This window comes from Centroberyx affinis, unplaced genomic scaffold, assembly GCF_046629955.1.
Source record: "Centroberyx affinis isolate AG114_WGS23_722 - 3 ecotype Tasmania unplaced genomic scaffold, CSIRO-AGI_Caff_v1 ptg004359l_1, whole genome shotgun sequence".
In the NCBI taxonomy this organism is placed as follows: domain Eukaryota; kingdom Metazoa; phylum Chordata; class Actinopteri; order Beryciformes; family Berycidae; genus Centroberyx; species Centroberyx affinis.
This window is the reverse complement of record NW_027282055.1, coordinates 562,682-589,193: the sequence shown is the minus strand read 5'-3', so window position 1 is coordinate 589,193 and position 26,512 is coordinate 562,682. Positions and strand designations below refer to the sequence as shown.

Sequence of the window (26,512 nt, the reverse complement as noted above, 5' to 3'; positions counted from 1 at the left end):
TCCTTCTCCACAGCATTGTCATTCTGCTAAAATGAAGAACGCATTGCACTGGGCACGGATGTGAGTGACTTTGACAGATTTAATCTTTCACTGTGTGCTGCTGCCAACAGTGACCGGGTTTTGGGTTTTCTTTGTGTTAACCCTTACACCGCACCTTGGAGATACAGCAGTCTCTTGTCCACATTGTGCAAGACAGTCTGATAGGACCAAAGTGAGACGATGCAGCTCTGTCTCGGTGCCAGCTGCAGTGTCTTTGATCGTGGTGCTGGAGGTGTTGGCAGAGGCCTCCCTCCTCCCCCTCTGCATGCCCCACACTGTGCGCTCTGACACCCTGCCATGACTGAGACTAAAATATGAAACCACTGATTAACTGCAAGGCATTTTAGAGCCGAGTCTATTTTTCACCACAACTAAGAGATTTTTATTAAGAAATTAATAAGCAATTTACTTCAGGTTTATTTTCATTTCATCAAGTAAAAGGTGCAAGATTTACACCAATGTCCACTTTAGAAAGAAAATAATTGTCCCAAATGTACAGGTAGGCAATCAAAATATTTCGTATGAACAGAGTGGTTTTTCCCTCATGAGACAGAAGGATGTATAGTGATGTTACCAGAAGTGGGTGGATATGTACTGTATCGTTCAATCATTCATGCTTCAAATACATAGCAGTAGATGGCCTCTGATAACCTGATTGGGGCCTGACTTATACTCTGCTGGTTTATGTAACATTTGGCGTCAGCTTGCAAAAAAGTTCTGCAAGAGATATAACTCACAAGAGCTGAGTGATGTAACACGCAAAACCTAAAACCAGATGTCACACAACAATATATCAACTTCCAAAACTGTGACTTTAGTTTACAACAAAGTGTAGATAAAACTTGATCCAGCTTCATGAAAAAAGCTGCTCAAAAATGCTACATGATTTGAAATGCTGCGCCAGTGAGCGGTTTCAGAAGCACTGTGATGGAGAGACACACAGGAGAATGACACAAAACAAGCATCACTCACTGCAGACAGTCGAGGTATTGGCTGTTTTTATCTGTTCCAGACGAGAGGTCTGTCAAGAGTGAAAATTAATCAAGGCAATTACAAGCAATTTAGTATAATATTCAGTGTCATTCTCACTCACAGACATCCAGACTCTTTATCAGGTCTCTCTCTCTCTCTCTGACACACACACAAATTCACACTACAGTCAGTATTTAAACCAAACATCTTGCATGACATTTGAATTGTAATTGAAGCAATGAAAAATAAAATCAAACAAAACCATAAACAGATATCCCAAACAAATTATCTCATTTGAAATCTATACATGTAGTAACAGGCAGGCTTGATTCTTGGCCATTTGCAGGCCAAACTGTAAAGCACTCCTCATAATGTAGATTTGACAAGTAAAAACAGAGTTACAAACATGATGTGAAATGGTTTCAGACAGCACAATTAAATTACATTTTTAGTCATTTTAACACAAAAATGCCCAATGTTCATTTCATTTTCAATAAGCAGTAGAATTGCATTTGTTATGTACGGTACAATATGGACAAAATCTCTGTGCTACGTTGTGATAATGTACCATAATAGAGTAAAAGGCCACTGTGATCAATACTGTGTCTTGTACCAATGTTCATTTCAGCTGAAACAGAACTGAAGGGTTTCAGTCCAAACTTGTATCTACACCTTTACATACATTTTAGGACTTTAGGACCTTATGTTCATTGCTAAATTTTTCAAAAATGGAAGTGTTTGCATTCTCTTCAGTATCATTATTTTGTAAGCAACAACATTTAGGCTATAAGAACAAATATGACAGTCCACGCATCAATTTGGAGCAAAACTTTTCAACTGCATAGGTATTGTACAATATATAATATAGAAACATCATCCAGGCCATTGTGTGATGATAAACTATTGCAAAGTCCACTTTGATCAGCAGTGTATCTTGCTTTGGATGGAGAATAATGCAACCATTAAAGTATATATATGGATGAATATATGTTTGATTTTGTACCATCCTTGGTTAATGCTCCTCTCCATGGTTTTATTATAACATCAAACCATGTGGCCAGTCAGAGAATCGGCTCTGTGTCGTTCCAACTGACAACTGCATCTTTCCACCTGGGTAAAAAAAAAAGTAAAAAAATATACAGATTAACATCTTTTAACTCGGTTTGTTACAGGACAGCAGAGGAAATACAGTATACAGATAACAACAAGAACAAGAATAAACACATCACACATTTTAAAACAATGTTCAAGAGCTTTTTAATGCCAGTTAGAATGAAATATTATGACCAACTTCGCCACTGAAATAAATACTTTACTCCTATCAGAGTGCAGGTCGATGTACAGAATGCTAATAAACAAGTTATTTTTAAAACCTATAAAGCTGAATTTAAGATTTAAAGGCTCTCTTGTGCAGTCTTCAAGGAATTTGGATAGGTAATCAAATTCAACACATTTTAAGACGTTTTCAGGACCTGCAGACACCCAGGCATGTGTGTGTGTGTGTGTGTGTGTGTGTGTGTATGTGTGTGTGTGTGTGTAATGCCAGCGGAACCTTACTTTGTTCGGATGCAGTGCTCCAGAGGAGGGACGAGGTCAGGGTCGACATCTTGTTGACAGCAGAGGGCCGATGTGCCAACAGCTAAAAATACACTTAATATTAATAATAATACATAAAAAACACTTAAATAACAACATTAATAATAAAAAATAAAACTTAATAGACTCAGAATGAGCTGCACTACATAATAATCACTCATTAATGATAATATCAACAGCAGGAGAGTGTTCCTTCACTGGGGCGAGGTGATTATGAGCGATATATAACTCATAAAGTATAACACAGAACTTAATGTACTGACAGGGTGAGACCGCAGCCAAAAGCACAGACAGCCTGAACAAGTGATGCTACGTACAGACAGTGAGGCGGATCTCCTCCTGCTGATTGGCCAGTCCGTCGTAATAGTAGAGGTCAAACTCCTGAGCTCTGTCCCGATTGGTCAACAGCTCCCTCTGCAGGCCGAACAGCACGCTGAAGTGGCTCTCACTGCACACCACCCAGATGGGGAAGCGGGGAGTCTGCAGGTTAGCTCCTACCTTAACACACAATAAAATACAACACAACAGAAGAGTCTATTAGTCTGTAAGTGACTTTTCAACAGTCTCAACATTCTCCATCCTACTTTTATCATACAGTCATATAGCTAGATTGAGTCACAGAATACAGGTTTATTAAAGTCACAAGGAAACGTCATTTCAACTGTGTCTTTCGTCTGTAATTAAATGCATTTACGGTTGAAACAGGATGTTGGGGCGGGACATAATGCAGGGACGGACTGTTTGAAAAGTGTTCCAAAGTACAAAAATGCTTTGCACATAGTCCTGAGCTGTCACAAATTTCAGATTCTTCAAAATAAATATATTTCAGCCACCAGGATGGGAACGGCGGGGATCAAAAATCTGTGATGGTATTATTGGTTGAAACTTTTATCTACGCCTTCTAGTACACCATGAAGTAACCACTACTGTTTTCCAGGAAGCAAAACTAATGGAACTTTGATATAAAAATACATGAACATAAAAATCTAATAATTTTTTTATGTATTTTTTGTTAAATAGGTATGTGTTAGGGTATGGAGAATTAGCTAAAATGTGAAAAAGTAATGTTTGTAATGTTTCATTACTCTGTTACTGAAGTGCATGGAATTCGCAGTTTCAGCCAAGCAATCTGATTGATCAAAGAAGCTTTCCAACTGTGCTGATCATTTCATTTAGTTGCTATATGCCACCTCTTGTGATAACCAGGGAGCTAGTGAGCTATGTTTCCTGTTTTCTCCCGTTTGTGTTTTATTTTGGCCATGCATGTGTACTACTTTGAAGAAAACGTTTTCAAACAGCACAGGTGTTGCTAACCATCTTACTGTATAAATCCCATAACACTCTTGAGGACGTTCTTTGCTGTGATGATGGGCACTTCAGTGCTGCTGACGGTATTGCAGCTGTACCCATAATCACAGTAAAGAACGCCCTCGTAGGTCTCATTCAGCTGAATCTAGAGGAGAAAAACTGATGACCGGAGGCTGAGTCACCCGTCACTGCGCCTCACCTTACAGATGTTATAATGTTCAAATAAGGAGAGCAGGCCGATGTCACAGCGGCCTTTAATTCCCTTCAGCAGGGTCAGATTGCCATTCCCCGAGTCCAACTCCATGTCATTATCAAAGACGTTAGAAACTGCCCGTCCGCATAGCAACAGGTTCACCAGCTCCTGAAGAAATAAAACCAAAAAAGGCAATGTCAGCATCCAGAATACACTGTGTATGTACAGTGGTGTGTATCGCTTACTGTCTGTTGTTCTATGTATTGCACTTTGTACTTGTATTGGATTGGATTTTGTACCTTGTGTGCCTTTATGTACTTTGTTACTATGGTAGTTATTCACAGCAAACTTCCCAGTGTTGACAATTATTTGAAGTTGAAAAGTGTTGAGTGCAGAGCCGTTTGTACACTCTGAGAGCTAATATGGATCTGAGGCAGCTGTTCAAAACTGTCTCAAAGTGTTAAATTCACTCTGATGTGTGTGGACTTCAATAAACACTGCTTAACTCTGAGTTAAATTAACACTGACAATTTTGCTGTGTTGATATGACCCTGCACCGATGTCACCCGGACAAATTCCTGTATATTTATTGTTCTTAGAAAGTGATTCTGATTTACAACCAAACACAATAGCCATGTGCTCTGAACCCGTACAGCATGCAACCTCTTATTTTGTAGCAGACCTGTGTGCAGTAGCCATGGGCTCCTATGAGCGTGGTGGTGGGCACGTCCATATCCTCTCTCACTCTGAGGAAAGGGTGAAGAGAAACCACAATGAGGGTATATAATACTGATATATATATATATATAATCTATAAGTGCAGTAATAGTGTTAAAAATGCTCCACATACTTTTCAATAGATCGAGAGAGGACAGCGGAGATGATCAGCAGAATGCATGCTAAGGCTCCAGACTCAAACTATGGGAAAAGAAAAGATCAATTAGAGCAAAAAGGTCAACTGGAGGAATCTTTTATAGATTTGACAGTTGAGATGAAACAGGAAGGTAACATAGAATCTCTCACCTGCTCAATGTGCTGCTCCAGAAGCAACTGCAGGTCCTTTAAGTTGTCCACAGTGAAACATGTTACCTAAAACACAAGATGTTCATAACACTCACATAGTGATGTGGAGAAAGAACCGCCTTGGCTTTAAAATGCCAGGGAGACTGGGCTGTCAGTACATAGCGCAAATTAGAGAAAATCGGCAATACAATAGCAAAACTTCAATAAATCCAAAGAAGTTAAAAAAGTTTAAAAAAAACTTTCATTTTGCTACCCAATTCTTTGCAAATTGATATTATTATCATGACTACACTGTTTATTACAGTAGTATCCCATTCAGTCCAAAGAAGATAAGAAAAGTTAAATACCAATGTGAAATGTTTTTGCTATTCCAAATGTGGCTGTGATGCTGTGATAACACAATCATATTACACAAACTTGATCTAATAAAAAATGTCCCATTAAATTACTGTCAATGAATGTTTGTCTGATACAATTAGAATGTAGATATATTTAGAATATGACATTATGCTGCTAGGCCCAACTAGAGTTTTGGCCTGTATGCCATTTGTTGGACTTGAAAATACATTTCAGCAGGGTGTTCCCAGTGGGATCCTTTACCTTTTCAAGCACTCCTTCAGATCTGTAGTGTCCAGTTGGGATGAAATGATTTCTTCCAGAAGTTCTGTTAAAAAAAGGTAAAACAAGTACACAAATTGCTTAAAATAACACTCGACACACACATGACATGCCTTATCAAGCATTTCAGAGATAAAATGATTATAGATGCTAAGTACAGGCATGGCTTGGGGTGATTGTGGGACACCAGAATTTACTGTTGAGCCCTCTAGAGGTGATGTGAGCCCAAGTCAACAAAGCAATGTGATGGACGGTGCCCAATTGATAATGACAGACCCGACAGACCCTATCCTTAACATCTAAGCCAGGTTTCTATAGGCACTTCTATAGGCCTAGTAAAATAGCACAAGGGAATGATACATGAGATTCTGATTTTTGTTAAAGGTCTGGTTGTGAAAAGCTTAACTGGAGAAAAGCATGATCTTACATTGCAATGGTGGCTTGTTTTTCCTCCCCAGCCCTCCACAGGATCTCAGCAGCAGCTAAAATGAGACACTTTCTTCTGGTAGCGTTGGAAGGTCTTAACCTCCTGGTAACAAAGTGCCATTTGAATGAAAACCAGGTAATCTGAGGTAATTACAGAGTTAATACCACAATGCATAGGCCAGTACTTAACAATGGCTACAAAGCACTCCTTGATGTGAATTAATGGCTGGTAAAAGCCATCTAAGTGATTACAGTATGGCACGTGGAGAGCTTTGAATTGAAGGATAACATACTGAAGGCCTGTATTACTGCTGTCGATGCCTTCAAACAGAAGTTTCTTTAGAACACAGGCTTGGATGGATGCCAAAACTCCACACGGACCGCCCTAGAAAGCAAATATATATAAGAATGTAAAGGCATATATAAGCACATAAAACCATAAATCATATGGAAATCAAAGTGCCAGATTATTGACTGGTGGCAACAGGTGGCAACCTTTTTCTGCACAATTCCATATCTCAGGTCATGTGTTTCCGAGAACGTAAAACCCTGATTCCTCCACTCAACATTGAAACATCTTGAGCTGGAGCCGAGGAGAACCTCTTTCAATGCCTGGAAAAATACACAAAGAGAAAACACACAATTAGTCAAAGACAGACTCCATTCTCAACATTTACAAAGAAACAATGGTGTAGTTCACATACCATGGCAGTGTGTTGGTCCATAGGGCGGCTTGCATAGCTCTGCTTTGGGACACTTGTCTGGAAAGACACTTTGGAGAGTTCTCGCAACTCCTCATCATCATCAATGTCATCTGGGAATCCATTAACACACCATCAGCTTTGGCAAATCTGGGGCAACAGGTTGCTTGATAAAAAGACAAAGGTGCTGAATGCAGCCTCTTTTTCTATTCCTGTACAAATACCATACTTACCCAAAATCAACTCTGACATGCCCAGATCATCCAAATTTTGATTGGTCAGTGACTTTGTTCTAGGAGAAAGGACACAATGTACAAAACATTCTGAACAAATCACAACATAAACATAAACAGTATAAAACCATACATCCACCACAGACTGAAGCTAGCAGCTCAAAGCTATTTACTTTCTTGTCTTCTGTATGTCTTTTCCCACTTTTTCAAAGCCTTCTTCGCTCTGCCCTCTCTCTGTACTCCACGACTGCTGTCTCTCTCTAACAGACCCAGCTGAGTTCACTTCAGTTAGGCCACTCTCTAAGCTTTTCTGATGTGAGCCAGTCACTGAAGGCCCATCACCAGAATGCCTGTTGTCTTTTTCATTTCCAAGCAGCGGTGGAGGCAGCCCCGCCCTTCGAGTCTGCCTTTTTCTGTTTGATTCCTAAAAGGAAAAACATCAGCAAAGAAAGAATAGGATAACAATATGAAATGGGCTCATGAAGTTCTTATTAACTGCATCACAAGTTCAGCTCAATTCAAGTGTAATTTAGTTAGTTTAGTTACTTTAATTATTTAATTTAGTCAATTTAACACTACCTGAGTTGAGCTAGCTATTGGTCCAGCCATCAAGCCACGTCTAACACGGTTTGTTCTGTTGTTTTGGGCACTCTCAATGATAGTAGTCTTTCTTTCTGGTTCTCTCCTGGTGAAGCTCTCATTCCCGTGGAAGGAAGCCATCGGTGGCTGCCCTTTCTGGCTTCCTGAGCAGTCACTCCACAAACCTGTCTGATTATGTGTGGAGTGTCTGTCTGACTCAGGTAATGATAATGTGCCTTGAGAAAGGCAGCTTTCCTCTGTAAATGATCTGTGAGTCAGACAAATCCCACATCAGTTCAAACAGATTGTCACACAAACATTCAAAGCACCTGAAAATGAAGTAAAAAAGGTGGATTTTTAATTACCTTATTTTGGTAGGTTTGCTACTAACAAAACTTCTTGTGCTACCCTCTGTCTTGGTGTCATTCATCACTATTGGTGTCATGGCTGGACAGTTAGCGGCAGTAGTCAAGTTGATAGTTGGGGTAGACAGCAGAGGATCACTGTTGAAGGTTAACTTGTCATTCTTGTTCTCCTCGATGTGATGTTTTACAATAATCTCCAACAATGTTTTTAGAGGATTTGTCTGAACCTGGAACGATAGACCTGGGAGGTTAGCTACAGTCTCGGGACACCCACCTGGCTAACCAACCAGTTAGACCAGAAGACTCACCTTATTGTTTTTATAGAGACCCTCCATGTGAAGAATTTGCCGTAGGTCTGATCTGTTGTTGATACTGGCCTCCGTGCGAGGATGCTCCTCATCCATGCAGGCAATCGTTCTCTTTAGTCCCTGCACACACATACAGTTTAGCCTAGCCAGATACAGGCTAACGCTAACTAGCTAGCTCTGTTAGCGTTTTGCATTTCCAGGAAAAGATGAGCATACAGTTCACGACATAACTTACCTTTCGACTAAGATATTCCCGCACAAGGGCGGAGGACACTTCTTCAACTAGCACGACCATGATGGAAACGCGTCAATAACGGTCTTCTGCTAGAGGGAATCAACAAGCATTTTGACGATGGTCGTTAGCAAACTATATACACAAAGGCTGTGCGCGATGTGCTGCGCCGCGTACTGTTTACTATCCCGGTGTTCGGGATCGTGATCAACCGTGGGTGGTTCTGAGACTATCCGTGTGTGTTAAAGATTAGTGAAACTGCGCATGTCTTGCAGAGTTTGTTGTTTGTGAATGTTTGTTGCTATGGTGACGCCTGCCGCTCCGCTCCAGTGTCGGTGCTGCATTCAAGTCATGTGGGAACAACCGGTTAAATTCTTAAAAGCAACGATTTGGAAATGTTATTTATCACACATAACAGACGTGCACTTAGTGAGTGATACGTTGGAGTCCATGTTTTACAGCAAACCACATACTGGAGCAAACAAAATCTAGCAAGTAGTTGTGATAACAAGCTTATGTGATGTTTGTTGTACAACTTGAATGCATCATAGTTCCAAACCGGAATAGGGTTTCTCATCGTTCCCCAGCCAAGAAAGCTATTTTATGTCACCCCTGGTTGAGTCTATGATCACGTATTCTGAGTTCAAATAATATATAAGGTAATACAAGTGTTGTCAATGACATACCTTACAGTTTCTCTGGACAGACAGACAACTATATGGCCATGGAAAGTGACTTGGTTGAGGGTCACACAAGGCTAACAGGCAGGAAACATGTCACATGTGAAGTCAAAACATGTCTGGACTCTGCTGTTGTCAGTATGTTAGTTTGTATTTTGTAAAATTGTAATGTATGACTAAAGGCTGTAGCTCACAGTTAGTCAGTCTACCCTGTGTCACAACGAAAGACATCACAACACATTATTATTTTTGTACATTTTATTAAAACATTTTCAATTATAACATATGACAAATATTCAGGCTAAACTAACATTTTTCCCACTATCAAACCATAAAATAGTTATCTAGTGTCCAACACACCTGAATTATGACAACTGCATCAAGAGTTTTACATTCAACTCAACATGAAAAAAAAAAAAAGTTTTTTGGGACATGAAAAATCAAAGTGTTCATTATAATCAAATATTTTAGATAATACTGCAATGGAAAATAAACTTGATTTGAACCTAGGTCAAGAGTGTTATTGACAATCAACTGTGCATGTTGATGGTGTCTATTACAAGTGATTTCAAATCGTTTTGTTTCATGTTTCACATCATCGTCAATAGGCCCTTCACTGCGAACATCCCATTAACTGACAGCTAGCATGGGGTGGGGTTGTCACGATTTGAAAATGTTACCCTACGATACTGACACCAGGCAAGTATCACAATACCATGTAGTAATATGGCAAAGAGTACGGAAAACTACATGCTGATTGATATGTGACTAGTAGCTCTTTCACTGATATTCCTATGTGTTTTATTAGGTTCTTTAAAATTAGGACACTAGGACATATCTTTTTTCAAATTTCAATGCCTCCAACACAACTGTCTGTCTCATAAATTGTGATATTTACAATACAGTGCTATGATACGTAAAAATTGCTGGTATCACAAGTATCATGAGGGGCTTGGAGCAATGATAGTACTGAAGTATCGTGCAAATGGGAACAATAAATTTGTCTGTTTTTGGCACAGGTATCATCCTACTCTAACAGGGAGTGCAGCTTTACTAATGAGCAATACGTAAACAACATCTTGCACTTTTTTTTTTGTGTGTTGTGTATCCCTCCCTTAGGAATGCCAAGCATACTGCTATTTTCTTCCCTCCGCTGTTTGACCATACCATGAGGGATGAATTTTTTTTTTATAAAAGGAGTGAGAGACAACAGGGAAAGTTTCCAGAACAAGGGTCGTGGGGCATCAGTAGTCATCAGCTGCAAGAAAGAAACAGAAGAGCGGTTATATCCACATCTGCCACTCAGCCTCAGAGTCCACGAGGAAGAGGAGCATGCAAATCCGCTTCCGATACAGATCGTCATGCAGGCATGCGGTCACACCAAGGTGGTCTTACTTTCTATTGTGAGGATGCAGGTGCTGGCCGCTGTGCCTCTGCTGTTGACAGCCTTGCACATGTACTCTCCCTCGTCCTCCGGGAAGGTCTCCGGCAGGTAGAGGCAGTAGGTCTCTCCCCTCTCTATATACTGATAGTCCTCACAGTCCTGCAGCATCTCCCCCTCGAACCACCAGGTCACCTCCGGCTTGGGCTCCCCGGTGATCTTGACGGTGAAGCGGACCGGCTCGGCGTCCACCACGGACTGGTTCTTCAGGGGTTTTTTAAACCACGGGGCCCCCGACCTGGCGTGATCCTCCTCGTCCTCGTAGGCCGCAGAGCCGTTGATGATGCCCCCCTCCTCCTCCTCGTCATCCTCCTTCTTCTGCCAAGACACGACACAAGACATCACAAACCATCGCCATGCAGCTTTCATGCATTAGAATGGGTCATGCACGTGTCGGCCACAGTTTTTAGCAATATAAAAAAAAAAAGCAGGGAGAGAGATTTACTTTTTGGAGGGCAGCGTCAATTTCCTGCTGCTCAAACTGCATCCTCTGCAGCTTCTGCTCCTCCACCCTCCTCTTCTCCTCCTCCTCTCTGGCTTTGGCCATTTGTTCGAACCGGGCCCGCATATCCACCTTCTGCTTGAACGGTGACTCATCAGGCTTCGCTGGGTTCGATTTTTCTTCCTCATCCTCCTGAAAAATACAGCGCTCTCAATATGTGACACTGAGATAATCCTCTGAAGGGATCGTGTTTTAGTTAGAGGAGTGCGACCATGTTAGTGGCATGTCAATGCTGTCTGAAGAAAACCTGTATCTTCAAAAAGTTACATTTCAGGATTTTAGAAAACAGACTTATTTTCCAACTGATGACCAGGGGAATTTTGAATGTGCTTAATGGACTCAAGGGTCATAAAAGCTGCTCTACACATAAATGACCATGTAAACCTTCAGTTCAAGCCAAAACATGAAAACCAACTACATTAGAATCAAAGTGAGAGTGACGAGTGAAGTAGAGACGAGCATTTTCGTTATTTTCCACAAATCATGCTTGTAAAATTTGTTCCTGAGATCCTACAGTTTTCCCTTGAAGAGTACATGTGCTCTTTGAAAAAAAGGTCCAGGTGCTCATACCTCCTGGAACCTCTCAGCTTCCCTCTCTTTGATTTCCTCATCAACAGCCTTCCTCCGCGCTCTCTCCTCCTCGATCTTCTTCTGAATCTCCTCGTCGGTCAGCTGCTTGATCTTCTCAAACTTGGACTTGAGGTTCTTGGCCTGGATGGAGCCGGTCCTCTTGAGCTTAGTCAGCTCCTCATACTCTTTGCTTACAGCATCGGAGCTTTCATTCACTTCATCCTATGAAGAAGAAACCAATTTAATTGGTGAAACTTTGAGGACACCATATGTGATGGAAAAATAAATTGCATACCAGGAGGTTCAATGTAGAACATTTGAAGACCCAATCTGTAATTGCAATATGGTGCCCCCTGTTGTAAGACTGGAATTGTATTATTTATTAGATTTTGATACAGGGACAGACAGTATATGACCCCTAAACACTAATTTGGCATGTGTTTGAGGCTGTAAAAGATGTGTTCGCATTTATGTTTTGCAAACACGGGAGTTGGTAAAGCAGACCTACATTTTCAGTCATGACCTGTATAGAAAGTTCCAGTAAGCTTACAAGTCAAAGCCATCAAGAACTTATGTGATGAACATATGCAGAATGTAGATGGTCCACATAAATTCCAGACTGTATCCTTAAGACTGACCTCTCCCATCTCTTGTCTAAGTTGTTCAAACTCCTGCTTCTCCTGCTCCATTTTCTTTTTGCGCTCCTCTGCCTTGCGTCTCCTCTCCGCTTCCTCCTTCTGCTTCAGCAGCTCCTCAAAGTTGATCTCCAGTTTCCTGGGGTGCAGCGCCTCCTCAGACTCACTCTTCACCATCCCTTGCTCCTCATCTGGTACCTGCACACACATGTACACAGACAGACAGCTCTGTTAGGGGATGAATTGACTGGCTCCATCCAGTATTAGGCCCATGTTGGATTACCAACACAATACCACATGGGCTCATCAATGTTATCTAAGGCAGTAATCACTTTATCATAGAGCAAAACAATCCAGGCCAATCTCATTTTATCAACACATTATCACATCAGCCTATCAGTATTATCTAATTGGGTACTGCTTCAATTTATCAAAGAGCAAAACAATTCAAGCCCACCTACTTACTCAACCTTAAATAAATTATTAAAACCAGGCCAAAACGAAGCAGGAGCTGTTTCTTGCTGTTTCACACAGTATTAAAAAACAGCATTCAAGCAAAAAAAAAAAAAAAAAAAGCAGAATAGCCACACCATCATCTGGATACCTTTCTGACCTTTGTACTTACAGTGAATATAATAGTAGCATATGGACAGTAGTTGTCTCCTCTCGTTATTTTAAAAAACATTTGAAATTGAAAGTATCTTACTTTTCCATCTCCATATGCAGACTTTTCCTGATCCAGGCCAGGGCTCTTAAAGAAATTATTTGGAAAAGCAGTGCAGGTGCACCGTTTGAGCCCATCAGAATAATATACGAGTCCATCAACAAATATGATTAATTCACATCCAATTGGAATCCAATTACAGCTAACATCTGAGATAAAGTCTATGCCAAATGTCAATATTGGTGTTAGTTTTGAATGCATCAATACTGGGTTGGTCCGTGTGGTCAGATGACAGTAATGATCAAGCAGATCATTATAGGCTGCAAAAAATCATAAGCAGCTGATATTTGTTTATAATGTTTTTAACTAACACTAAAAGAAATTTTAAGCAAAGCTGCAATGAAAAAAATATAAAAATATAAATCTAAGGTTTGCATGCATGTATGTGTGTATGTAGGTATGTATGTGTGTTCATTTGTTTAATTTAACCTTTTTTTTTACCCAGGTTAGTCCCTTTGAGAGTAAAGATCTTTTTCAGAGAGGAGAGCTGGCCAGCAGCACAGCAGCAGCACATCAAGTTAAAGACAGAGCAACACTAACGTACTTCTGACATGTTAGTGCTTAGCCAGATATGTACATGCTGTATGTTTTCTGGGAAACGAGTCATACAGACTTACCATGCTCTTGCGAGCCTCGGCGAAGAGCCTCTTCTCCTCCTCCAGCCTCTTCTTGGCTTCCTCCTCTGCCTTCTTCTGCTCCTCCTCTCTTCTCTGGCGCTCCATATCCTCAAAACTGACACACAGCTTCCCCGGCTTATCGCCCTCCAGGTTCAGCATGGCCATCAGCACCTCGTCATCTTCATCTACAAGCTGGATGAGAACACAACAACAACACTCAGCTTCTGGTAGCTCAGAGTCAACTGATGGTGATCAGCTTTTGTCAGTTTTCATTTAACTTTTCTAAATGAGGCTCTCCTTATTAGTGAGACAAAATTACTGTTTGCACTGAGGACAGCCACTCCAAATGAAAGATAAATATCAGATATCAGTATAAATTCTAATGATGTTACTATTGGATATATATGCAAACTGAGAGGGCTTAAATTCTGAGACAATTTCTCTATGTTCACTTCATTATTTTGTATAGAATATTTATATTTCACATGGGAAGCATATTGACCATGCTCTTCCTGGCTTCGGCGAAAGCTCTTCTCTCCTCCTCCATTCGTCTCTTGGCCTCCTCTTCTGCTTTCTTACGGACTCCCTCCACCCTTTGCTTCTCCAGCTCCTCAAAGCTCAACCTCAGTTTTCCAGGTCGGACCTCGTCCTTCTCTCCCTGAGCTTGCTGACCGTCCTCCTCATCTTCTCCCTGAGAAGACAGAAAATACCATAAACACTGGTTAACTTATGTTATCAACAGTTCAAACATCAAATTTCAATACACAACAAAAGCACATTGTGAAGTGTAAATGAAAACTGAAGACACTTCTCAAGAAGATGTTTTCAACACTTTTAGCAACTTTGTAACTCTCACTTGTTGGAAAATAATCCATTAGTCTAATCTCTAAAGTGAAATTAGATTTTCTCTGTTACCTCTGCCTTTCAAAACCAGGATACATGGGAAATGAGATTAATCATAAAATACTATACATGTCTTAAGTTAGGATGAGTATCTCCAAAATGTGTTGACATTGTGTATTGCAAAAACAAAGTGCTGTTATAAAATTTGCAGCTTTCCAAAACCCTCTCGGATCTCCTGATTACCATTTCCAGCTTGGCCTCCTCAAAGGCTTTCTTCTCCTCCAGCAGGCGCCGTTTGGCGTCCTCCTCCGCCTGCTTCTTTCTGTGCTCCTGCCTCTCCTTCTCCAGCTCCTCAAATGTCATCTTCAGCTTCCCAGGAGTCACCTGCTCCTTCTCTACAGCTTTCTCTTCTTCATCCTACAGCCACGAGTTTGAGGACATGAAGTGTTTAACTGTTTAATGTTAAAGATTTTCTTCCTTTCCCTTCTGCCACTATTTTTTGTCTTTTTTATTGGCCATTATTGATTCATGAGTGTAAACAGAGCTTATGATATATTATAGGTAATTATAGGTGTATGTTTATACATATATTTGCATATATTGGTCAGATATAGTTAATATATTTTGTTCTACAGTTGTTAAGCACATAGAATTTTTTTTCTTTCCTAATATACATCTTTGCTATGTTGCTGTTTTTGTGTTTTGTTATTGTATTGTTATTTTTGTCTAATAAAAAAAAAGTGTTAAACTGTGATTAATAATCATTATGTTGGTTGTTAAAGGCCCAGGACAATCTAGCTTTTAAAGAGAAATTAAATATCAACAACAAACACGGCTATGGGAGATGTAGTAGTGTCTCTAAACACAAACATGCATTGGTATTTGTTTCCCCTCGTCCAACCTGTTGAGTCACCGAGCGTCGCTTGGCGTCCCTGAAGGAGCGTCTGTGTTCATCGTAGCGTCTCTTCTTCTCCTCTTCTGCCTTCTTCTGCAACTCTTCCTCGCGGTTCTTCTCCATATCCTCAAAGTTCATCTTGATTCTGCCTGGAGGTCGCGATGACTTCGCCGGCACCACCCGTACCAGGATTGTGTCATCTCCATCCTGGAAGGTATATGAAGGATAATGTAAGACTGTGTAAGGTATTAAATTGAGTAAGACAATTATAAAATAGAAATGAATACTGTGAAAAATACAAGATATTGGCAAGATGTGGGGTTGGAAGGCCGCTGAAACAGAATTTAGACACGCCATAAAACAAAAACTTTACATTGGAAACAATACAAATTAAATTGTTTTCCTCACACACATTGACTATTCAGTGGGAGAGGGCAAAACACATTAGATGTAGGTCACTCACACTGCATACCCACAGACAGACTGAAGATAAGAGTGTATGTGTGGGGAGGGGAGAATCTACTGGCCTGATGGTCACCATTTGCAGTAGGTCAGTGTATGAGTGTCAGTCTAAGATAGGAGCGTCTAATTCAGTCATAGCAAGGAGGAGGACTGGAGCTAATTTAGTCAGTGGGTGGTGTGGGAAACAGTTGCCAGTCACATGCTGTCTACACCTGGCAGTGTCTGTGGTCAGTGTGTTGGCCCAGTTGTTTCTAGATCACCGAGTCAGTGCTTCGTCAAATTTGAACTGGGCTGCTTTAATACTGAGACATTAGCCAGCTCTGCACAGCAAGGCCAAGTAGGGCTTTGTCAGGGCTGACTCAGTTCCTAACACAAGATCAAAAGCATCGTTCAGTTTGTTTAAAATATAGCCAGGCGGTATATAGGCAACATGGTGCAAAGAAAATAGTACTAGGTCAAGCAAGAGGATGGGAATATGGCATACTGTAAATGTTAAGTGCAAAGTAAGCAGGTATGACTATGTATTTGTCTTGACTATGTGACATTTGTATTTGACTATGTGACACTTCTGATTTCTTGAGTCTGCTTAATTTAGGCATCAGAGTACTGAGTGAGTACGGCAGAATGTGAATGACATTGTAAATAATGAGTCAGCTTTGGCTTAGCACCCTTTAGCACACACCAGGGTGTTAAGGACTGGTGTTGTTGATTATGTTCATTTAATATTTATAATTCTGTCTTTACAACTGCTGACAATGATAAAACACTACAGTGGTACAAATATCCAGGGATATGAAAGGACTTGTTAATATACAGTCAAACTGAAAGGCTGGATAAAATCAGCAATCTAGTTACAGTGTCTAGTTAAAGTTTTTTTTTTTAAGTTGTTGAATATTGACAAGATTGATATCATCATTATTAATTGATTGCATTGAACAAGACCAGAGTCAGGGCAAGGAAGTGGCATGTAATTGCCTATAATTGCCTATCTGGAACAAGGATAATTATGTGACATTTAACCAAGAACTACACTGTCTGAAAGTATAATAGACCTAAACACTCAATTAATTTGTTACTGTCTGTACTATGGAGATGTCTGTTTGGAGACTGACTCTTGATAAAATGACATTTATCTGCCATCATCTTTTAAATGACCAGAGGTCCTATACTCTAAGAGCCAATGCAAGCTATCTTTCTAGCTAGAGTTCCCATGCTGGCAACACTATTGCTGGTTTTAGACCTACATCCAGCCTCTGCCAACTGTTTGGCTTTCAAATGGCACTTAAAATAACTCAGCCGAGTGGCAGCTGAGGATTACCTGAATGATTACAGATACAAGTAAGCCATTCCCTCCAGAAAGGCCGTGGCTAAACAATCTAGACACGCTGTCCCGTTTACTGTTTGCTGTGGCCCCACACGAAGGAACCCCCCTCGAAGTATACATACCTCAGCAGCTTTCTGAGCCAATTCTTTTTGAATCTTGGCTTTTTCCATGGTGTCCTGGGCAGCCCTCTTCTTCCTCTCGCCTTCCATCTTCTTCTTTTCCTCCTCTTGTCTTTGCTTCTCCATTTCTGCAAACTTCCCCTTCACACTGCCTAAGGACCCCGCAGAGCACAACACAAGTCGTCAACATCGGTCGTGTTCCTCTCACCATCCTATCAGACCGCTCACTGAATATCCAGCTTCCCTAACCTTCCCATCCCCCAGCATGCCTTACCTGTGATCTTGGGGACGTAGGATTTTTCTACCTTGGCCGGCTTCACCTCCTCTTCCTCATCGCTGGAGGCGAGGAGTTCTTTTATCTGTGGTGGATCAGATGGACAGTGTGGTGAGGTTACGGTTTAGCTGGGATCATCTGCTTTGCCCCTCAGGAGCCATGCTGGTCCCAGCAAGAACAAGGGCCTAATCCCTGCTAATAGCTGGGTCATGTGACCCGCAGGTGGGTTTTTGATTGGAGCATGTTGTTGTGGCACGGAGAGGAGATGAGCGTAGGTGTCCGGTCCTGGCGAGCTGTGCTACGGCCACACACACAAGGAGGCTGTTCTCTCTGAGTATCACTGATAATCCACTCACATCACACCGCATCGCAGCATTTATTTTACCACAGTGACTGTTGATGCAGAGCTTGTCTTAAGAAACAGGCAGGTAGCAGTCACATTCTGTAGGTTATTTTCTTCAGTGTCCCTAGTGCATATTAACTGGGTTTAAATTACCATATTTACACTACCAGTCAAATGTTTGGATACATGTATTTTTCTTTATTTTTTACATTTTAGAATAATAGTAAAGATAGTATACAGTAAACAAACCAAAGCTTTCTTATATTTTAGGTTCTTTAAGTAGCTGCCCTTTGCCTTGATGGAAAGGCAAAGGCTTTGGAAAGAAATTCACACATAGGCATCAACTTCACTATTTATATTTGTCTAAGAAACAAATTTCAAGCATTTAAGCATAAGCTTTAAAATAATGAAAAACATAGTACATTCAATCAGGTGTGTCCAAACTTCTGACTGGTAGTGTTTATAACAAGCACAAACCAAAGTTGATTATTATATGAAGTAATCCAAATAATTAATTTGTTATTTATATGAAACACTGTGTGGCGGATGTCTTTGTTGCACTGTGGTGTGTAGAAGAATGTGAATTGTCACACCAACCGGCGGCGCTGTCACCGGTCATGCCTCATCATGCCATGCAGGTCACGGTTGCGGGTTAGTGGGGTTATCAGTCTTTGACCTGCTGCTTCTGCGGCCCCACTCTCTCTCCTTGATGTACTGCTCCTTCCTCTTCTGCTGCTCGTCTTTGTTCCTCTGCTGCTGCGCTCCTCCCTGGCCTTCTGCATGACCTCAAACTTGTTCTTCACATCCCCCTTGTCCTTGTTGAGTTTGGGCACGTAGCTCCTGGCCACCGGCTTTCTGGATCTGAGGAGTTTCTATGGTTGGACAGACAAGAAGGATAAATAAGATGAAGTTATTACGCAGCAGGGGGAAAGGCTTGTGTGAAGAGTAAGATCCATAAGGAAGAGAATCATATCACAAATCACAAAAAAGTTATAAAATCACACTCTATCACTCTTGATTTATATTCCTGTCTCACCTCTTGTTTCAGTGCCACATCAGAAATATTCTGTTGTGCTTCATTTGTGTCGAGAGATGCATCATCTCCCTCCTTTGTGTCCTGTGTGACGCCATTTACGGCTTGTGATTCATCATTCTTCTCATTGGCTGTGTCACTTTCTTTGTGTTCCACACCGTTAAAGTGTGTCTTGTCAGTCTTATCGCTTGCTTCATCATTCGCGTTGTGTGTCTTTATGTCTTCTTTGTGTGACTCCTCCACATTTTTCTCATTCGCTGCATCATCTTCACTGAGCGCCACATCGTCTTCCTCGTTTTCCACGTCGCTCATGTCATGTTCCTGTTCGTCTGCGACATCATCCATGTCGTGTGCGACATCAGCCGTAACCTGTGCCACCTCAGTCATGTTTGCGCCACAATGACAAGTTGACCAACAGGTTCTTCAAATGTACCTGCAAAGCAAAGGCAGGGTTGTAATGTTACCATGTTGTCTTATTACTTTGGATCCTAAATATGATTAGAGAACGTTTTGTCATTATTGGTTTTATGCACAAGTCATCGATTGATCTGCTTTATGCTTACAACAATGGACAATGTAACAGAAACAGGTGATAAAATGACCATTTGACAGAACTTTACTAATTTACTGTGGAATAGCCCCTCACTTTTTTTTTCTTTTTGTTGAATTTAATATGATGAGTTATCATGTCATTTCAGCTTCTCCCTATTTGTTTCTTTCCCTTCCAGGTCTGTTGGTGGGATTTGTTTCTGTGACAGACACTTCTTCACTACAGAGTTAGAGGAAGAGAGAGCTGCTCCACTTCCCAGTATGTTGAGACAGAGCGCACCGGAGGCCTGCTGGACTCTAATTATAGCCCACTTGTGTGTCCAGGACATGTGATCATGGCTATTTCTGATAGGTGATAGGCAGTTGGCTGGAGCTCAAGTTGGCACCCACATGTCGCCCCACAGACCCTTGACAAAATGGCCAGACTTAGAGCGAGACAATTGGACTGTTAGTCATCCATCACTAAAACTGTTTATCAGCGCTCTGAAATACCTCTCCTATTCAGCTATGAAAATGAATTTAGAAACTCTCATCATAGTGGGATATAACCTTACTCATGAGGAGTTTGGTCATTTCAGTGCCATACTGTACAGGGGCAACATGGAGTAGCCTAAGGTAGAATTATTTATCATGGAGTAGCTTGTCTTTTTGCCCAAAATCATCACTTATTGCAGTTAATTTTTAAATTTGACTGAATTTGTAGAAGCAAAATAACAATAAAAATGTTCATTCATAAATAGGCCAGTACATCTTATTTGAAGTTGAAACCAAGGCCTCAGTTGACCTCATGGTGCTTATTATTCAGTCAATGAAAGGTGCAGTGATAACAGGATGCCTAGAGCTTATTAAGATCATTTTGTTTTCTCTGATCCCTAAACCTTTAGCTTAGATCCTACTTTGCCATTCCATTCACAAAGATGAGTGCCAAGACTGAAGGTCAGAAGATTGACAGCACAAATTGACTGTTGTATCAACTGGCAAGCAGCCACCTGCCAGTTTCCACATGCAGCCCTCAGGTTAGGCTTCAGTACTTTATTGTGGTACAGTGATGCCTACCCAAAAAAAACACTTTCCTGACAGTGGATAATTGGACACTAAATTTTTCATATAAACTACTTGGTACTTGAATGGTAGGAATATAACTGTGTTTCTGTAAAGGCTGATATTGATTAACTAAATTAGCTATGGTCTGTAAAAAACAAACAAAAAAAAAACAAAAAACAGAACAGTAGATATATGAATTAATGCGTTTACATGCATCACTATCTCTGTCTAGCTATAATATCATGGTTGATTATAAAAATATGTCAAGGTCCAAATCTTCTCTGATTTATCCTGCAATATGACAATGGCACATCTGGGAAACAAACACTGATGAATCACTGAACCGTCTCTGCACTTGGTTACAAGAAACCTCAGCAGAAGCAAATAACTTACAATACTATTATCATGTGAGTAGTAATTCACTATCATATCCTTCTTTATTTAATTATAACTCCATATTCATAGTGCATTTTTAGATAAAGATGCTATTTTCAAAAATAAAATGCGGATACTTTTCTTGACCCATTTCCTGCAATAATTTTACATCAATAACTTGAACTGTCATATAATCTAACCCTATAAATTTAGGTCTGGCGAGTGAAGTCCTATTTCTGGCTGCCATTATGTACTCAGCTGGCACAAGATATCATGACAGTGTGTGTCCAAAAAAAAAAAAGTTTTAAAACTGTGTGTGGCAAAGCTAGATTAACATGTCCATTTACTACTCTGCTAAATTTATGGAAATCAGAAAGTTAAAACTCCTGTAAGCTTGATCAAATATTGTAGACTTAAGTGACATTAAGTCTAACGTTACCTTATGCAGCCTTACAAAAAATCTTGTTATAAATTAAACTAGAAAACCTTGTTTTACAAATCAGTGAAGATATTCTCACTATCACAGACAGAAGGTTTAGGCATAACTAGAAGCAACTTTTCCACAAACTCAACTTTGACCTTGCTCATACTGATGAACAGACTATTTTTTACACTTCTTATAAGGTTTTACAAACCATTTCTGTCTACTTAATACAAAAAATGACAGTTTACCTCTTTAGTGCGCTGTGGTCCTCTTTACTCTCATACAAATCCTTTACGTGTATAAACCAGAGCTACTGATCCACGCCAAGCGGACAGTCCAGGACGCTCCACACCGTGCGCTGTGCGGCGGCACCAGGTCGACTGGCTGAGGTTACTCATCGGTGAGCCGTTTCCATAAAAGTACCGTTACTTTCGACCGGATACCGCATTCCTCGCGCGCCAGCGGCAGGTTCAGCTGTTGCCTCACACACGCTGAGCCCCTTTGCAGTCACACAGCTGCAAATATAATGTTTAGAAAATGCCTAAGGAAAATCACTATGATACTCGTACAGGTACTAATAGTGAGTCTGTGATGCTCAATAGTGACTTTAGAGTGAATTTATCCTTTTATTTCCTATGGTATCATTATAATATTCCTATGGAGACTCATAGTAGGCTATATCTGTGGTATTCAATAGTAAGTTTATAATGACCTTAATGACATTTTTATCTCCTATGGTATCACTATAATATTGCTGTAGGATGTCTATAACCTAGACATCCTACAGATTAAACTTTTGATTTATTTATTGTCATTTGTTTGTCTTTTTTATCTCTTTGCTATGTTTATTTTTACAGTAGTTTTTATTTTTGTACTACATGTTTTATTCCTTGCACTTGTTTTGAAGCACTTTGTAACTTTGGTTTGAAAAGTGCGTTATAAAAACATATAGCCTAGTTTTATTGTGAAATTTGTATTACAAGATGAATCTGACTCTTATTACAAGATTAGGCTACTAATAGATCTTTTGCTTTAGATATGTGTTACCTCGAACTTATGGTAGTAGTCTTGTGCTGCAATAACTGTCTGATGCATTTTTATTTGCTGCTTATCAGATTGACTCTTTACATGTGTCTGCTCTCCTCAAATCCTTATTCTTTACCCTTTGTTATTATCCTTTTGCCATGGCCTATTTCCTTTTCGTTTTCAGTCAAGTATCTATGATGTTGATGGCTTACATTTACAAATTTACAAGGGATAGCCTACCAAGATAGAAATTGTCTATGTGTGATTTTCACAAGAGAAAGTTGACACTCTTCTGAACAGCTACTGTTTAGGGCTGCAAGGTTCTGGTTGTAACTCACATGGAAAACCTTTATACCCAAACAGACTTTATCAAGGCCACTTGTTGGCTGTTAGAGGCAGGATGCCTGACTTATCTGTTAAGAGGGACACCAGCTTGCCTTTTGTTTTTCCCGCGTGAAGTAACCTAGATATTGCTGTCACTCTGCTATGCAATAACGGTTACAACTCCTATCAACATGTCAAGAGCCAAATAATAACATGTTTTTATCACAGTCACATCAAGTCATGCCACAACTATATAGACTCCTATATGTCATTTGAGGTCTATATAAGCCTGCCGGTCCACTACCCAAATCCAACTACTGTTGATGGGTGAGTCTTCCTTTAAACTAAGATGAGAAAGTGGTTCTCTCACTTGTGATGGATGTAAATAGAAACCCTGATTCAGACACATTTGTCTGCTCTAATGGCTCCATGCACAGCTGCTGACTCACTGACCAAACAGGCCTCATGCATATAGATGTGGGCAAAGTATTGGGTACAAAAACACAAGTCCCTAATGAAAAAGAACTATAGTAATCCTATAATAAATATTAAAAGGATACTATGCAAATTTCACAGCAAAACTACAAACCCCTATAGGAATATTATAGGAATGCTATAGAGGTTTTTGAGAGGTGATTCACACAAGAACCTTATTGTTATTGCCATCAGATATTTTTTGGCTGTAACTAATAATCATAGAATTTGTAATATCCGTATTGATTACAAAACCTTGCTTGACACACTGCAATATGCCTTCATTTGGACATGATATCATGCACATTACAGGTCAAAGGTCAATGTCAGCTGGAACAGTGAATGGAATGTTACATAATTCCAGTATTCACTCCCAGTGTCCAGTGAGAGGTGGACAGGCCAGGGGAAACCCCCAGCAAGAGGGCTAAACCTCCAGCTAATACTTGGAGCTGAAATCTGAGAGCCAGACCAGCATGTATCATTAGTCATCCGAGAGAAAGAAATGGAAAACAGTTGGGATTTTGTGGCGACACTGGGACATGGGGAGCCTTGAATGGAACAGAAACTGGACACAGTGGTTTAAGAAGACTTATCTGCATGCAGGCAAACATGATTCATGTTACATTTGAAACTACCATTACAAGAAATGCAAGTTGCAAGAAAAGGAATGCCTCTGCATAGCAGACATGCCAACGTTTAGGAAATGCTCTCTTCACCTCATCTAATTTAGTCACTTCCTCCTCAAGATTAAGGCATGAATTGGAGGGTGGGAGCCTGGGAGGTCAGTTCTTTGAACCCTAGGCGGGGCTCTGTCTTCTTCTGTCCAGAGTCCTGCAGGCCATCAGGGACAACAAGGGGACTGCCATAAATAGCGCCACAGCTGTGGCAACTAATCAGCACTGTAGGGACAGCTAGCCTGAGTCAGACTGGGCCTCAGCCTCAGCTGCTGCAGCTCGGCCCTGACTCCCCTGTCAATATTTTTTGTGATGGTACGGCCCTTTTGAAGCCCACACACCCCTTCTGAAACCCCAGTGGACTGGCTCAACAGGTCAAATCTAGGCTAGGTGATGGACACAGGCAGGCTAGACACCACAGCTCTAATAAACCAACTAATATCAATAAAATTCTCTGATCAAGAGTGGCTTACTATAATGACATCCAAACATACATATCAGTCTACAGAATAAGCACCCATGCTAAAAAATGTATGCACTTATGACACTGTAAGGCACTAAAAGTGGCCACCAAATGACATATGGTAATATTCATTTAACTAAGGCGCGACACCTGCATTGTCTTTACAAGAAAAGAGAAGGATGCCTCTGAGCTGGACAGAATAGCTTTCTATTACTGGACACTGGTCTGTTTAGACAGATAACAGCGCTGGTCTGTAAGATGATCTGAAAGCTGTAGAGTTATAAAGACATTCAGTCGAGGTTGTTCTTGCTGAAGGCCTGTATGTGCTAACCAGACTGGACCATGACCAGACTGATAGGTGATTAACTTTAAAGACCTGTGATGGCCTCTCTCACCTGGCAGCTGCCTGAAGTGAGGTGGCAGTGGTGCTGCTGTTGAAGAGACTCACCAGGTCCTTCAGTCTAAACACCAGACTGTGTTGTTTTCCTCTTGTGGTGAATGATGGATGGACTAGCAAACTATGTGAAGTTCCTAGATGTTAGCACTCTACTGAGTAAATTGCAAGATTTCTCCGTGACTCAGAAATCAGATCAGATGTGTTCAAGCTCCTCTCTTGAACTACACAAGAAAGGACTACAATATCCATGATGAAAGTGTACTGCCAGAGCTCCAGCATGTCATGAGTTCCCAGCTGTGGTTACTAAGAGCTCAGCTGTCGTGTGCGCAGAGGAAAAGCAACTCCACCACTGAACAGGTGCTGCCAGGGCGGACAGAGACGGCTGAACTCTTACCAAAGTGGTTTAGGCACACGGCAAACCTTTTTAAGTTGGAAAAGAGCCTTCTTCGAGAGAGAGAGAGAGCAGAGTAGAGTTAGAGTATTAGTTTCATTTAATGCGAGTTACAAAGAGACACAAATGACTCCATATGATTCAAACACTTGTTTACTGTGCAATTTTTTAGGTTATCTTTGAAAAAAAATCACAATTTGGGCCAGAGAATGTGATCCGAAATGGCCCAGAGTTAAAAAGCCCTGTTTCCTCCCTATGTATCTAGTTTAAGAGAAATGCCAGTGCTATCAGCTAACAGGCGCTGGCTATATTAAGGATCCCTGACAAGCAAGACTTCACTCTGCACCCACTGGCTGGTTGAGTAGGTGACTTATCAATTACAAACAACTTTTCCATGATCTATAGCGGTGATCTGGGGAGAGACTGGTACTGAGGTGTGAGTGACCTAAAACCCTCATCAACACCACTGTAATATCCCAGATTCCTGTGTGATCTTTATTGTATTTCAAATATGTGGCACCGCTCAACAGTTAATTAAACGGCCATATGCTCTGGTCTCACAAGTGCAGACCATCGTTTAACTGTTTTTCCAGAGGTGGGAGCAAGTCACACATGTGCAAGTCCCAAGCAAGTCCCAAGTCTTAACCTTCAAGTCCCAAGCAAGTCCCAAGTTACTGTGGTGAGAATAAAGCAAGACAAGTCAAGTCATTGCTCAGGTCAAGCAAGTCACAAGTCAAGTCATATGAAATTCTGATGATCTACCCCAGTTTCCATATTTAAATCAGTTAAAAGATGGTGGTCATGAAAAGTTTAGTTTTATTTTCAACATTAACAAAACTGTTGCAGTCTGCTTACATCTTATAAATCTCACTGATATTTGACATTTTGTGGCAATCAATAACAAGCCTCCTAAATGAACAATAAGTAAATATTTAATAAAAAAAAAAAAGTAAATTCCTTTCGAGTCATCTGTCTCAAGTCTAAGTCAAGTCTCAAGTCATGAATACCAAGTCAAAGTCAAGTCAAGTCTTTTAACAATATTAGTCAAGCAAGTCTCAAGTCCTCAAATTTGCAACTCGAGTCTGACTCGAGTCAAGTCATGTGACTCGAGTCCCCCACCGCTGCTGTTTCCCCTTCATATACTGACTGTGTTCTCTGCTAAACTATTACATTAAGTGCTGGTAGTCTTGCTCTAATCTCTACACCCTCTTTATTTCCTTTTGAAAAACCTGCAGAAGCCAATGCAAGTTCCTTCCTGCTATTGTCTCTGCAGTTTAAGTGCTACTGCAGAATTACTGGACGTCCCACTGCCCCCT

General features: G+C 40.7%; 2 protein-coding genes across 2 annotated transcripts; both read right to left on the bottom strand.

The window, feature by feature from the left end:
* Window positions 1-939: 939 nt before the first annotated feature.
* On the bottom strand, window positions 940-8,732 carry mindy4 (MINDY lysine 48 deubiquitinase 4). The gene is made up of 18 exons (XM_071543657.1): window positions 8,597-8,732; window positions 8,362-8,481; window positions 8,054-8,280; window positions 7,689-7,956; window positions 7,283-7,533; window positions 7,110-7,168; window positions 6,880-6,989; window positions 6,671-6,787; window positions 6,469-6,560; window positions 6,177-6,278; window positions 5,732-5,795; window positions 5,132-5,197; window positions 4,959-5,026; window positions 4,791-4,854; window positions 4,115-4,276; window positions 2,925-3,105; window positions 2,569-2,650; window positions 940-2,121 (listed from the first exon to the last, which is right to left on the bottom strand). The coding sequence occupies exons 1-18, from the start codon at window positions 8,654-8,656 to the stop codon at window positions 2,073-2,075; spliced, it is 2,142 nt and encodes a 713-aa protein (XP_071399758.1). The 5' UTR covers window positions 8,657-8,732; the 3' UTR covers window positions 940-2,072.
* A 1,037-nt stretch (window positions 8,733-9,769) lies between these two features.
* nexn (nexilin (F actin binding protein)) lies at window positions 9,770-19,442 on the bottom strand. The gene is given in 14 exon segments (XM_071543661.1): window positions 9,770-10,531; window positions 10,669-11,032; window positions 11,160-11,348; window positions 11,832-12,008; window positions 12,425-12,619; window positions 13,763-13,954; window positions 14,265-14,453; window positions 14,849-15,022; window positions 15,507-15,707; window positions 17,409-17,557; window positions 17,680-17,771; window positions 18,705-18,777; window positions 18,780-18,894; window positions 19,059-19,442. Coding segments are annotated over 14 exon segments (2,508 nt in total). The 3' UTR covers window positions 9,770-10,517.
* Window positions 19,443-26,512: the final 7,070 nt, after the last annotated feature.

Excerpts from the sequence above, each read along its gene's own strand:
- mindy4 (XM_071543657.1), bottom strand. The coding sequence starts at position 8,656 with ATGGTCGTGCTAGTTGAAGAAGTGTCCTCCGCCCTTGTGCGGGAATAT. Across the intron at positions 8,281-8,361 it reads GTCTCTATAAAAACAATAAG|GTTCAGACAAATCCTCTAAA; the intron begins GTGAGTCTTCTG and ends CTATCGTTCCAG. Across the intron at positions 6,561-6,670 it reads ATGGAATTGTGCAGAAAAAG|GGCGGTCCGTGTGGAGTTTT; the intron begins GTTGCCACCTGT and ends TTTGCTTTCTAG.